The sequence below is a fragment of the Balearica regulorum genome, chromosome 2 (genome assembly GCF_011004875.1).
Source record: "Balearica regulorum gibbericeps isolate bBalReg1 chromosome 2, bBalReg1.pri, whole genome shotgun sequence".
Classification (NCBI taxonomy): domain Eukaryota; kingdom Metazoa; phylum Chordata; class Aves; order Gruiformes; family Gruidae; genus Balearica; species Balearica regulorum.
Window position 1 is genome coordinate 56103163 of NC_046185.1, and position 15586 is coordinate 56118748.

Here is a 15586-nt window from a genome sequence, read left to right on the forward strand (position 1 = left end):
TTCCTAATAGTCCATATTTTTAAGAAACATTTAAGGATGAGTTAGAACGAATAGCCACTAAGATAATGTGTGGGCTGCTGTGCAGCAGTCTCCCTGGAGAGTGATGTGTCAGGAAAGACATTAAAAAAAATTCTGTAATGAAACATGTATTTCTCACAAGTAAGGAAAGATCTTGACAGATCATCTGTTATGAGGTATCTGCTCTGTTCCTTCCTTGTGGGACAAATGGGATTTCTCCTTATAAATTCATTGTGGATTATCATTCTGCTGTGGTTTGTGTAATGGCAGCACATGGGGAATTTTGGAAATGACACTCCAGCTGTCTTTTACAATAACTGTTTCTTTTTATGCTTTTCCACTGTAATACCCCTTCCTTCAAATTATCTTTTCTGTACATTTCTAACTAACTGAAATGCCTGTGTGTATCCTAAAATGAATTAAAAGGAAAAATGGATCTACATAAATTACATCTATTTTCCCTATGTGATAGGTTTTATTTCATTCACTAATCTATTGATAAAACCCCAAAGAAAAATATATATCTGGAGTTCTTTTTCTATAATACATTTTTAATAAGGAAAATGAAGTCCATATACAGTAGCTGCAAATGTAAATCTGTCTCCTGGTTTTTGTTATTGGGTGAGGTTTGAGATATATGTATTCTAAAGAACAGAATTATCTATGTTGCAGATATATTATTAGGAGCTATTTTATCTGTAAGGTTCATTAAGCTTATCATTGTTTTCAGAAGTTCCAAACAGGTGTGAGAAATTGAACCCATGCATTAAGAGATGAGAAGCAGATGAGCTGCCCAAACCAGTACATTGCCTATTGTATATCTTCCCTGAATTCAGTACTGTGCAAATCTTTCCCAGTTGTCTCCAGAGATTTACTTTAATAGATCGGTTTAAAGCAATTTTTTAAAAGTTCATTAGCAGGACAGGGAGAAGCGAGAATTCCCTAGGAGTATATTTGCATCCTCCATATTTCAAGGTGTAAGCTTGGAAGGTGTATCAGCAGGACTGTCTCTGTAACAGCACGTGTGATGCTTAGTGAATTAAACCCAAAACCACTTGCTGGGTAATATCTTATGGATCAATTCTGTGAACTAGTCTCTAGCAGAAGGACTGTAAGAAAACTAGAATTCTCTGTAGTCTATCTAGCTGACTGAAATGCAAAATCCTGGGGAAGATAATGGGTCAAGTTTTAGATTGGATGAAGGATTAGTTTGTTCTGCTTTTGGAGCTTTGTTGCTGAACATTTCCATCTCTGTTTTGCTTTTAACTGTGTTTAATTGTTCATCATCCAGTGATGATCCACTTCTTACTGAGAGTAAGTGTGAACTTTGCAAGATATTGAGACATAGGTCTTTGCCCGTGGAGAGTAATTCCTTATGCAGTTCCATCTGGTTTATTATAAAAGTACTTTCCATCCAGTTGAGAGCGCTCTGGAGTGGGAGGGCTTGCTTGCTTTAGACATGGTTAGCAGATATATAATCAGATAATGATTGGCGCCTTTTCGGCAAACAGCCACAAAGCTGTAAATGATCTTAGGATTTGCAGGGTTCCACTTCTCTATCCTGGCAGGAATCTACATTTCTCAGAGCTGTACCCAATGATGGTACCCCATGATTAAGGAGAAACTTATTTATATTAGTGGATTTTAATCATTTCAATTTGCAAACCTTTAAACATTTTCTAAGGAAGAGTGGAGAGATGAAGGACAAACAAATTGAAGCCTTTCGGCAAGGCTTCTGTTTTTCTTAAGTTATTATTTACCAACTTTTTAGAAATAATCCATGGATTCCCCGGAGTTTCCGTATCATAGGTTGGAAAACAGCACTCTAGTGAACTTACGAAAAGCTCATTTTAGACACTGCATGCCCCTGTGTTCCATTGACTTCAGCAAGAGATCAAGGGTTTATTTTGACTGTTATGCTCTTTACTAATGGAAATCATTGAGATTTGAACAACAATGCATTTCAACTATGAGGGCAAAAGACACTAATGATAGTCCATTTAATGGGCATTGTCTATTTTAAACCACTCAGAATGTGTTGAGGTCTTGCAAGAGACACAAATTTCCTGAGGTTTTCCCTGTTTAGTTTGGGACTTAGCCATTTTTGGCTTCTGTTGCCAGAAAAGTAAATCGTGTGTGTTTATGTCCCTCTTAAATCAAGAGATTTAACCTACTGATCATTCTAGTAAAAAGATCAAAACATCAGTTAAGACTGGCCACTGTTCTAGTAGAATTCCACTGGGGTTTATGGCAAGATTAATATTTCAATATGATGAAATTCATCTACATTATATGGCTTACAGATACGGTGCATAAATTAAGAAATTGTGCAAATGCTCTTTTAGACCACAGAATGCATAGGACAGATAGGACCTAACAACTTGCTTACTGCCTTTTTGGCAGCGTATGTGTTTTATTAATGTAAAAATATATTTTAGCACCTTCAACTTTCTTATTTACTATACATTTATTAAGTACAGCACAGAGCTTGGGTGAATATTAGATTATATCTTTCACAAAATCATTTTTTTTTCCCTCTGACAAAATAATCATCTTGGTGCTATCATAAATTGTGTTTATAGAAAAAGATGCATGCTAGTTGAATCCAAATTCTTTTAAATGCCTATATGTTTAGATCCAGGAGGTCGTCTGCCAAGAAGTAACTGAAGCTTGTGGATATGTCAAAAATAAAATGTGTTAGTACAGTGTGTAATTGTGTTCTCAAATACTGGAGCAACTCCAACATTGATGATGAAGCTCCTTCAGCTTCATGTGTGCGTATGAGAACTATGCAGAGAATCTCGATAGCACAAATGAAAGACTCAGTGTTGCAAGCATGCAGCTTTGGAAAGGTTTAGTAGCACCTCACATGCAAATAATTCTTCTTGGTATTATACAAATAATCTTGTGTCAAATTTTAGATAACATCTGGAGCTATGCATAAATACCATTTAAAGAGGAGACTCATATTTTTGCTCTGTAAAAGAATTGGTTAAATGACACTTTAACAACAATACCTGCAAGTACCGTTTGCCTTTCTCTTTGGTTTATCTGTAAGGTAATTGTTGCTGCATGCTTTTCTTAATGTCGCTTTCTTTCCTTTTTTAGAGTTTCTTTGAAGGACAGTCTGCACCATGGGATTCAGCTAAGAAAGATGAGAACAGAATGAAAAATAGATACGGGAATATCATTGCATGTAAGTGTTGACAACGTAATTGTGCACTGTGTTAACTTCCCTTCAGAATTGGATAAGAATGACCACCAGCCTCATGCTCACATCAGCCTTATATTCCTCTTCTCTAATTAAGAAGATAAAAGTGAGGGAAGATGTTACTCTTTTTTTTTTTTTTTTTTTTTGAGAAAACTGTCAGATTTAATGCATTTCTCAACTAGCCTTTGTATACCTTCCATGCTGTGATCAACGTCTGGCTAATGGAGGATGACACCTTTAACCAATACTCAGTTCTTAACAGCTCCCAAACTGCTCCTGCCAGCTTAGTGAGAGAGTTCCCATGATCACATCAGTACCTTGATATTGGGTTCTGGATACTGTAGGAGTGGACAATACTGCTGCTTAAATATTCCATAATAACAGTGACAGCTATCCTGACTTACCCTCTTAATGCTAGACAGACCCTAAGGAAAAAAACAGAATCTTTATATTTTACTTACAAATGCCAAGCTTGATAAGGATTAGATGTACTAATAATATAATAACTTGAGGAGATGATAGCATGCTTTGGTGAATGACCCCTAAATCTGGGATTATGAGATTGCAAAAATGTGGCGGCAAGAGATGCTGCACATGAAATGGGGGCAGAAAATACATCAAGTTCAGTAAAATTATATTATTTGCACACTGATGTTGTTGCACTTAAAGGGCAAGTTCCCAGTGTGTATGTAGGTGATGATCCCTTCCCTGATTGTTCCTTCCCAATCTAAGTTTAAGATATGAAGTATACGTGTTTCTCCCAGACAAATAACCATGAAGCAGGTATAAGCAGAGAAATAAGCAACAGTCACAGCATGTCAGAAGTTTTGTAAGCATGAAAATGAACGATGGCCTTTAAGAAGGGATCATTTAATGATACTGCTGGAGTTTAGAAATCACAGATAACCCTAGGTACAGGGCACAGCGTAGAAGAATAAACAGTGCTAATTGTCTGAACATTTGGAAGACCTGTGGAAGGGGTATGTTGTGCATATTTACACCGCCTAACTTCAGCACCTTGTCTACGTGCTTGTCTGGGCACAGATCTACCTAGGTTTCCTCATCAGTGAGCCACATGGACTTGACAGAGAGAAGGACAGCTCTTCTAGGGAAATGCTTCAGAAACAGAACCCATTTGAATACTTCTGAATACCCACCTCAGGAGGTCCTCTCTGCTGTGCTTGCATGATGAGTCTAGAGAGACCAACTTCTAACTTAGTGACCTACAGTAGGTGGTATGACTAGGCCCTTATATCACTGTGGCCCAGCTGGGCTGAGACAGTCTACAAAGAGAAAACAGCTCTGTAACTTGCTGCAGAAGGAGAAGGAGAGCCCACAGGAAATGCTTGTGGAGGCAGAGGCAAGTTAAGCAAGAGATGCTATCTGCCACATCATTTTGAATGGACGTGATAGTATTGCTGTGTAGTTTGTGTGTATACTGTGCTACTTACTGAAAAAGGAAATTAAATCTTCTAGGAAAATGCGAATATCATGATGGGCTGGAGCATATGCAAAAGAAGATAAGTCAGCTAGATGTGGTTTTGCTTGTTTCCCTCCAAGCAATCTTTAATGTGTAACATACTTGTTATTTTGTGAGGATGGAGGAATACATTAGATGACTAATATCATTTAAGTAAAAATACTGAAGGCATAAATAAGAATGCCAAAAAGTTTTATGTTTATCCTTCCTTTATGAAATTTTATTTCCAATCCAAGCCTATGACAATAGATCTTCTCTTTTCGTCAGGTTTAGTGTTGTCAGTCCCCTCTTTAATGTCATATTAGGCACCGCCTTACACTTTGACACCCTTTAGTTGAAGAAAACAAAAGACTACTAGTGCCGTATGTCTGAGGTAATGAAGTGATGACTAGCCAAGGGAAAACAAGTAAAAGATATTAGATACACAAATCAATGGCAATTACAAGTGATACTGAAGGCTTTCTGAGAGGGCAAATATAACTCAGATCATTTAGATCTCAATTTACTTTTAATGTCCTCAGTATTTAGCAAAGGGAAAGAGTTGGATGGAGTTGTTATCAATAACACTTCCTATTTATGTGGCTGTGAAAACACAGATAACACAAGTTAAAATTAAAATCCATCAGAGTTAAAGGCAGTATCTTAAAAGAGAGGCTGAAACTGCCCACAGTTTGTCATCTGTTAAATACATGTATGCAAATGGGGTAGTTAGCTGTTTAATTATTTGATGTGTTTTTCTGCTGGATAAATGATCACTTGTCTCAGAGTCTGAGAGTACAGTTTTAGCAGTTTACTTTTGAAACTTTTCCCCAAATAGTTGTATAAAGTATTTGCTTTAGCTGAAAAGCATATTACTGAATTGCCCTTTTATGCTATGTTTAAAGACTTAAAAATACGATGGTTCAGATGCCACTGACTATGGGCACATGGTTATAATGAAAAGTATATTTTTTCTCCAAAGCATTTAATGTAGGGTTTTTTCCATCTATTTATCCTCTTTGTTTAAATTTTCCCCAAGATACTACTGTTACATTATTGCTTGTAGTCATTATTGTTCTCTGAGGGAACTAAAACAATAGCACCAAGCGGCCAGCATTGCAGGAGCTTGTCAAAATGGCAATATGCTTTACATTACCCAAGTGATGTGCGTTTAATTTTCTACAAGCGTGCCCTACCCACTGTATGAAAGTGGCTACAACATCAGCAAGCTGAATCTTGATCACAGTCTAGTCACTCATAGGAAACATGCTCCTTCTTTACTGAACACAAAAAGCTTTTTTTTGTGTTTTCTCATTAGGAACTAACACATACGTGAATCTGCTAAATGAATCTCTTTTTACCTAAGAAAAGATCCTTTTCTGCCTTAATTGCATAGGGTTATGCATGGATTTTGGTAAAATCTATGGGGTTTTCCTCAGGAGAGATCTTGAGGTAACTTCAGAATAGGAGGGGTTCTGTGTTTATTTTTACCTAACTCAATATTGACTAAATGAGAGGAGAATATTGATCACAGCTTTTAAAAGCTGCTAAAGATTTTAGGTGAGACATTTGTAAAAGGCTTGAGTTGCAAAGAATCGGCAAGGCACGTCCCAAGAAAGGGTCATTGGCTAGGCATGCTAATCAAACAGCTACTCAAGGGGCTTGTTAGAGATCACAGTCTGCAGGCTGGCATATACATGTTGTAGGTAACGTGAGGGGAGCAAGAATAAAATGCTTATATTCATTATCTATTACCATTTTCTACAAAGACAAATGGATTCTAACATAACTCATTCCGAAAGCTTAAGTGATCAGTGCAAAGTTAAATTTGATCTCCTAATAGAGGGGTATCGAAATAACAATGAGCTGGAAAAGAGAGTATTTAAAAGCTAGAAAAATTGTCAAGAGCAGCTGAATTATAAAGGACAAAAATTACCCTAAAAATCTAGATAGTTTATCTAGAGGCTATTTAAGAATCAACATACATATTGGAAGAATATATAGCTTGTGTACCTCTTAAGTTTAAATCTACTTGACATAAGTGCAGGCATAGACACAGTAACATTTCTTTTTGTTGACTAAAGAATTTTTTCAAATTAAGAAGTGTTGCCATGCAGCAAAGGGTTAACTAGAGTTTTCAAAGCAATAAAAGAAGGAAGTCACTCCAGCTCCACTGCAAATGAATGGGTATTGAACAGTCCATTACCTCCAGAATTCCCAGAAACTTAGCTGAGAATGCAGTACTAGAAAGGATGCATGTGAGAAGAAAACAGGGCAAAAAGTTGATATGAGGATATATTTATGCAGTAACTTATCTAGTTTTGCCCAATCCAAAGCAAAAAATTATTGCAAGGAAAGAATGGAGGAAAATAAGAAAATAAAATAACAAGAAAAATAAAGAAAAGATACCACTGCATATTATTCAATTGTATAGATCATTCTAAAAGAAATAACAGGAAGTTATATTTTTAAGATGTTACTTAATGGGAAATTTAAGCTTGGTTTGCCCAGTATGGAACTCACTGGTGTGCAAGTCGTCAAAGACAGGATTCAGTTGCCTAAACGTAGGCATGTAATGCCATTTCAGGTGACCTAGGACATTTGTGCAGGACCAACAAATGTGACACACTAAACGAGAGATTTGTGTTATTCTGTAGTGGCAGGTGAAAGCTAGGCAGAATATCCCAGGGTATATAAAGTTGCATGGGATGCTTGTGCTTAGACAACTGAATTCTGCCCTAAGTAATTCAAGAAATATAAAAGCGGAGATCTTTACTAGCCCGAGTTGTCCTGGTGAGAACGCTTTTAAGGCAATGATGCAGGAAATCATGAAAATGTGGATGAAGACATACCATGAGTCCAAGCAAGCTTGACTTCTGAAGTCTGCTGAGTTCAGCAGAAGTTGGATCAGGCCCCAAAACTTTAAAAGCAGCAACCATGTCTGGAGCTTAAAAAGTTCCTAAGGTAGTATCTTTCTTAAGTAAGATGGATTTTTTAGGATTAAGAGCCTGTGAGCCAAACCTCTGTTCTGAAGAAACTAATAAATAGTTTCATTAAGCAGAGAATAGCACAGCACTTGGTTGAGCGTAGCTTGGTAGGGTCAGACCAGTATGAGTTATGTAGTGGAGAGTCACATCACTATAATTTTTTAGTCTTGGAAAAGTGAATCAAGAGACTGAAAAGGATGACCTTATTAACATAGTTGATTTAAATATTCCAACATATTTGGAAAAACTCATTCCTGAAGGCTATTGGGTGAAATAATCACAAGAAAATAGCAAAATAAGAGCTGTGTGGAACCTAGACCTGGAATTTTAATTCATTCTGATTTACTATATTTGGTTTACAACTGTGCCCTTTCTCTCCGAGGGGAATCCCAGGGAAACAAATGAGGCTCTGAGATCTGTAGTCCCTGTGACTTGGAGCTTAAAAGAAGATGAAATAAAGAATTTGCCTCTTTCTTTCCTGCTCAGCCATTTGAAAACCTCTTGACTTGTAATGCTAAAACAATGCTATTTTAAGAATCACTTGCCCTCTCTTTCCTCCCCAATAATGTGAGCGAGTATTATGCTCCTTATAATGACGTTGGGGTTTTAAGCCACTTCATGTTCTTTCATTCATTTGCTATCTCTTCGGATTTTTAAAGTTGAAAAAAGTAGCTATTCGGAACATGGGTGGCAAGTTTCATGTACAACAAAATGACAGTCATGAAGGTCTGTCATTATCTTCAAGTAATATTAGCTCAACTATCAAGCAGCATTCAAAAACAATAATACACAGGTATCTCATTAGCAAGAGTAACTTGTAAACAAAGCAGCAGTAAAGTGGCTATTTTATTTACCATCTCTCCATCCTTGAGATCATACCCTCAAATTGTTTTATCAACAACTTGTGCAGCATTCTGGAAAAGCCATTGTGTTTGGTTGCTTTTGAACCAAGAGAATCCAGAGGAGCATATGAAGTCTCAAAGAAGAAAAAGCCCCCTGCCAGCATATAGATATTGTTTTGGGGGGAGGTTCTAGCCTCTAGCACTTTTTAATCACTGCTGTGGTATCATAAAGAAAATGAGGCAGCTGACAAGAAACAAATTCATGCCATGGTGTTTTGGATTGGAAATTGGAAAATAGAGTTGGAAGTGTTTGCACATTCCTGGATAGATATAGATGGCCACAGTGCAGCAAAATTCAGTAACAAAGCCATTAACTGACTGCTTTGGTTTTGTTATTACATAGTTTTGCTTTCTCCCTTCCTTGAGAAGCTGTGAGGTGGCAGTATGTCTTGTAGAATGACTTCAGCTTATTTTGACTACTGGCAGAGGCATTTCCAAATGACTAAACCTTTGAAAACTTAATGTTGTTTATTTTATTGACAAAAGGAGAGGGGGAGTGTCAAGGCAAAAAAAACCATAATTGCAGTGGATTTCACATTAGAAATATTTAAGACATTCAAAATGAAAATCAGAGGGGGTTTGGAAAGCCTTATGAATGACTGAAATGAGGATTAAATGTAGATACAGTATTTTCATGGACAACAAAACAAGCATGAACTGGCAAATACTGAGGTTTTAGTTTGACTTTAAATAGTATTTTGATGAAGGTTTTGTTACTGAATGTGACTTTAATTACTTTTTTCCTCTCCATTGTTCCCGTTTCAGATGATCATTCTCGAGTGAGATTGCAGCCCATTGAAGGAGAAACAAGTTCCGATTACATCAATGGAAATTATATTGATGTGCGTATACTGATGTAGTCAACAAACTTAATGTTGTGTTCAGTCAAAGAGGCAGCTCTTATTATTCGCACGTTATTCATAATTTGTAATAGATATCACAGCTAATATCAGCTGCTAAACATTGTTGGAAAGTACTATCTTTGGAAGCGAGGTGTACACTAAAGGGAAAAAAAAGCCTCAAAGGTTTTGTCAATAAGCAAATGAAAGGAGTCGTTTCCTCAAACTGCCACTAGACTGAAACCTTGCCAGCAACACTGTATGGCTACTTTGCCTGCTGGTGCTTATATAGGCTAACAAAATGTTATTTTCACTTTCTGTCAACAGCTTGGCATCATTCCACATTTAAAAGAAAGCTGTTTGCATATTAATGTGACAAAACTCTGTAATGCCTAATGCAGAGATTTGCAATCTCTTGTCATCTCTGCACTTTTAAGTCGCCTTCAAAGTATATTCTGCAGCTGTTAACCAGTACTTCTAATGCAAGCAAGACATTTCATTAAATATGTAGGCTGTTTAATTATTGAAGGTGGCTTCTTTGTTCATTCTGCATCATGTTAACTTAATGTTTTACATTAGAATAAATTCTTTAAGAGACAAGGTGTTTTGGGTTGAAAGAATGAACTCAAAAGTAGAATTGAAAATCATTAGAAAGTCAATACTATCTAGAGCCAGAAATCTATGGATAGCAAAGATAATAATTTTATTATTTACATGAAGTGCTAGATGTTAGACTAAGTAAAACAAGTGTTGCTTCATAGGAAACTGTGTCTGCTACAGATTTCTTGTTCAGCAGTGGCATCTTTGAAAAACGGTGTCACAGTCTGCAGTTCAAATTTTATCACTAATATGAAACAGGAATGTAACAGATGTTTTTCTAAGAGTTTGAAGCAACTAGAGTGATACAAGAAAAGCAGGTACTTCAGTTGTAACAATCTGAAGGTGTAACTTTCTGAAGATACCTCCTTCTATTGTTGTTTATTAGCATGTTCAAGAACCATTAAGTTAAGCTCAGATTTCTGTTCAGTCCCTTGCTGTTTGAAAGAATAGCACAGTCACCAAGAGGTAAAGGCACATATGGAAATATGTTTAGTTAGATGTCTCACTAAACTCTGAAGGGAGTAATCTGTCATGAAAGGAAAGAGTTGGGGACCTAGATTTGCATTCACTGTCACACCTTCTCCAACATTCAGGATTGTTCTCATTTTAGACTACTGGTATGTTCTTGTGGTGGATTTAGAGATGACTCTAAATATTAAAAGCCTCTTGTGAGGAATAAGGATTTGGACCATACAGTCTCATTTAAAATGCTGATAAGATAGCTGCATAGCAACCTTTTTTGCTTATGGAAATGCAAGAGAATGGAGAGAATGTGGCTCTAAAAGAAGCAATGGGTGAGAAATGATGGGTGAGAGAAAAAATTCTCTCCCTCATGCTGCAGACATCTTCCAAAGACAACTCTACCACAAAACACAGCATTTTTTGTTTACAATCTCATTAGTCAGGTTTCCATTAGAAATGCTTGGTTTTAAACTACAGAAGCAGCTGTAGTTTTACTCTTGCATGCGATTATTAGTACAGTCATCATGTTGTCAGAATAAACATATTAATAAGGGAATGGCACCGTCACAGACACTATGAAATTTTCTTGGATAAAAGAGAGAGAGGCAATGGTTATGCTGTATTTTTTCCCATGCGTTTTTTCACTGGGAAACAGAATCATTTGATCCCAGCCAGTGGGGATATTAGATAACACACAGCAGAAAAACAGCAACTCCATAGCTATCTGAACACTCCTCAGTTCATAGACTTCCAGATTTTACTTCAATGGCATGTAAAGGAATCAATTCTGTAATTCATGGTATTCTTTCTGTAATATTCAAGGTATCTTCAATTGTTTTGAGTCTTTCCCACCTTGCATCACTACCATGCCCCTTGTTCTTCCACAAAGAAATTGCAGTGGCATGCAAGCTGCAGCTTTAAGTTCTTCCTGTAGATGACTGAAAACGCTATTAAAATATCAACACTGGTATAACTGAATTTATCAACATACTAGTGCTTGATCTAAACCCTTGATGACACTCCCATCACATCAGAAGCTCAAATACTATAAAAACAGTATTATTCCCTGTTGGCAACACATTCAATGTTGCAAAGAATCCATAGAGTATTAGTCTTTATTGCACAGGCAGCTTGTGATTAAGTTGCTCTTGTCATCAGAGAAACATAGAATTGTTTTGTGTTCTTCCTATTTCGATGTGAACAAGTGTATTCATGCCAAACCATTTAGTCAAAGAATTTACTCTCCTTTTTACTGTTCAGAAGTAAAACCTAAACAAATCACAGTGGACAGAGTGAACATCCCCCCACCCTTCCCCAGGCTGAATGCAAATCTGGCATTCTTTAGCTGTTAAAAAAGGGATAGGCTTTGCACTCAATAGCAATAGCTTGGAGCTACATCTCAGCCTCCATGAGCATCTGATGCCATTAGCTGCAAGTGCTAGAGAGGATTTCATGCTGTTCATTTTCAGCAGAGCCAACAAGGGACTGAAAGAACATATTACTTCTGTCCCCTAATGTACAAGGCTGCAACTTAAGTATCTTCCAGAAAACACATTTGCTTCTTGTTCCCCTTCTCCCTTGTCCTTCCCCCACTGGAAAGAACTTTTGCATCTAATACATTATCTGTACTGTTGTGATTTGGACTGAATACTACTCTAAATGAGGTTTCACTAATAGCAACATTGTCCAGGTGCATATTGCTTATTTTTTTTTTTTTCAATTTGTTTTAGGGTTATCATAGACCAAATCACTACATTGCTACACAAGGTAAGTTTATCACCCTTTCTTTTTGGTTATGTGAGGCTAAGAGGTTTTGTTACGTGGATTGCAGTTTATACTCTCTAATACGCATTCTTGCCACAGTCAGTATCCAGGACAGAGTAGGCTCAATCACTTTAGTAGAAGTGAGCAAATTTGAATTATTATCTAATTTTCAGGTATGTCAAGTAAGCAGTCCTTTACCTTTGTGTTCAAATAGGTTTTGAGTAGAAAAGCAAAATATATCCTTTTTGGCAGAAGTTACTCAATATGTTGTTACCCATGAAAAGCGAAATCAGTCATGGTAGAAATATTCAGTAAACTTTTTGGAGAGACAACAAAGTCATGAAAATGTACGTTCTCTTAATTGACCAATGATAACTAGGTGTAAGGTTCTTAAAATACGAAACACTTTTAAGTTAGGAAATTTTAGTAGAGGACCCAAAGACATATTACACTTGCAGGGGGATTCTTCAAAGGGATCTAGAGAGACAATTTTAAAGGCCATCATTTAAAAGCTTACTTGTGAACAAGAACCTATTCCTTTGTCAAAACGCAAATTAATTTTCCATTTGTACTTGTCTTCAAAGACATAATTTGCCCATTCTGATGCAGTTCTTACTTATTTTTTGGTCAAGTTCAGAGCTGGAACAGGTGGGAAAGATGAGTCTTCTGTGACTGCTTAATCATAATATTGAACAATATGCCAATCTCCTGCCTATGTTTGAATAGCATACATGTGAAAATTTGATAGTCCCTCCACCGCTTGGAGGGAATCTTCTCTGTAATGGATATTCTGTGACAGAGCTTCCTGCATTTGCCCATGGATCTGAAGAAGCTGACCTATACCCACATATGTTATTTCAACACATGCCCAACCTTTTAAGAGAGCCAGCTGGAGTACTAAGTATAATATACTCAGAATAATATTACCATGTGCTGGATTTAGACGCGATGTATACTTTTTTAATGAATTTTTATCAAAGCAGAGAAAAAGTTGGCCATATCAAATAAGAGGCCTTACCGCAATTTGTTTTCCCCTAAGTAACCCAGAGTCTGCAGTTTCCAGTCCCCATTTCTACCAGTGGTAGCTTTTGTATCTCTACCTTTCTGTACTTTGGCTCTCCACAGTCCCAAGTGAGGTGCTACTTTGTGTTAGATGACAGTGGGGCAGGACTCAGATCTTATTTCTAGAACTGCCTCACTACTGTCAGTATTACACTTTTAGACCAGAATTAGAGTTTGTGATATTAGAATATGAGCCATTTAAATGTGCTTCTTCTTCCACTTCTGCTACCTACCCACCACATCCCTCACTCCACAGGCTTTCTACAGATGAGCCAGATAGGAAAACTAGGACAAAAATGCAGCATTCGGTTAATTTGCTTTGGGCTTTTACACCCTCCTCTTCTGAGAAGAAATGGATTGTTCCATTTAACCTTTAGATGACAATGCTATTGTTTTTCACCTTTAATTGAATCCTAAAATGAAAGATACGCAGTTGGCATTTTACTTGCAGTTTTTAATACAGTTGTTTTCATTAGGAGGTTCACCAGATCTCCCTGATAGCTTTCTGATAGACATATGAGATCCCTATCTGAAACAAGTTTAAATGCAGCTTTATCACTCATCGTAATACTTGAATAGCAAATATCAAGCTTGAGGGTTTTGTACTTTCAGCTTTTAAAGCCCAGTAAGTAATAATGTATGAATAATGTACTGAAAGTCTATATACCAGATCCACCAGCAAGTCCCAACAGTTTCTTTGCCACACTTTTTTCCTGAGATGGTGTCAAGAATACCTAGTCAAGAACGAGAATAAGAGGAGTAGAAAGAAGTCTGCTTCCAAGATGTAAAGGATATATGAGTGTTTCAGCTGTGATTCTTTGGGGCCCAGCCCATCAGTTTCTTCTGTGTAGGTGCAGCTGAGTGCACACAGGGATGCCTGACCCCTCCCACGGTGCCGTGAGTCAGAAACTGACTCGCTGAAGGATACAAAATTCATTTAAAAATGGGCATAAAATTTACAGCAAATTCAAAGTCACCTAACTGTGAGGGTTTTGGCAGATTACATCTTTAACATCTTATTTTTTAAGCCCAGTTGGGAAGCAGATTTGTATCTCCATTTTGGAGGAATGAAGAGCACTGCTCTTAAGAGGTTTATGTATTCTCTCTGGCTCTGTCCCTGGCCTGATGAAGAATCATGAGAAAGTTGGGGTTTTTTTCCTTCCTCTTGTCTCAGCTTTCCCATCTGCAGAATAGGGTTAAAAATACTCATCTGCTTTTTATAGTTCTCTGCAATGTCCTGACAGATGCAGCTGTGTAAAGGCTAGCTAGTGTTATTCTCCAATATCCCAGCTTCCTGACAAAGCCTTTGCACAATAGTAACACTTCCAGTAAGATGCAATCTCCGTGTTTTGCAAAGGTGATAAGGTAACTGGGAATAATCTCTAAAACTCTTTTAAGGCTCTATATTAACTACGAAAGGAAAGGTGTTCATTTCACATGTCAAACAGACTATGCCTCTGTATGTCTTCCTTACGAGTAAGCCTGTCATGAGCCACGGCTTGCAGTATAGCCAACAACGTTCATGCTCTGTTTTAGAACACACTTCCATAGAGATATGTATAAACACATCAATGCAGCACAACAGTTAAGCTGCATGCTTAATTCCCTTGATGTCTACTTTACATCAGTCTTTAAATAACTTTTCCCATTCTCCCTTTTCTCCTCCACCGCAACTTGCACAGGTGCACATGCCTATTGTTCTTTGAAGGAAAATATCATTACGTGAGTCAGTTTTAAATCTCTAAGGAGTTAGAATGATTGATATTTAATTTTCCTATGTTCTTCTTCAGCTGCATTCAACACATCAAGTGTTAATGAGCAAATATAATTGTTTGAAGTGAAAAAGTGGCAAATTTAATCAGTTTGTAATAGACTACCAGTCTGCTTTTAACAGAGCTGGGAGTTGCATAATCACCTGTTTATTAAGTGTTAGTGTCTTCCATACTAACCGGAGTTTGACATACAGACTGGTATCTTTCCATGTTGGCATTCATACCATCCTGCTGCTAATTTGAATTAGGAGGAGAAACATTTTTTAAAAGACTTAGCTAATGGTGGCTTTCTCAACTAATAATCAAAAAAGGTTTTACTTCCATTTTAGGAGTAATACATTCAGAGCGTGCAATTTCAATTATAAAATTAACATCATTTTTCCTTGTATAATGTGAGTGGTAGACCAAATTTACAGCTAATGAAGACTTCTGGTGATCTGCTGTAATTGGCATCAACAAATGGGATCCACACCTGAGTCACCATGATTAAAAAGAATCTGTTGTCATAAG

At 37.0% G+C, this 15586-nt stretch overlaps 1 protein-coding gene across 10 annotated transcripts in view; it reads left to right on the forward strand.

Moving 5' to 3' along the window:
- The window catches only part of PTPRM (protein tyrosine phosphatase receptor type M), a 512931-nt gene that overhangs the window by 447381 nt on the left and 49964 nt on the right, over positions 1-15586 (forward strand). For all 10 annotated transcript variants that reach the window (XM_075744400.1, XM_075744401.1, XM_075744406.1 and 7 more), the window contains 3 exons: positions 3127-3214; positions 9343-9419; positions 12209-12245. In XM_075744400.1, the coding sequence (XP_075600515.1) occupies positions 3127-3214; positions 9343-9419; positions 12209-12245 (202 nt within the window). The remainder of the gene's footprint in view (positions 1-3126; positions 3215-9342; positions 9420-12208; positions 12246-15586) is intronic.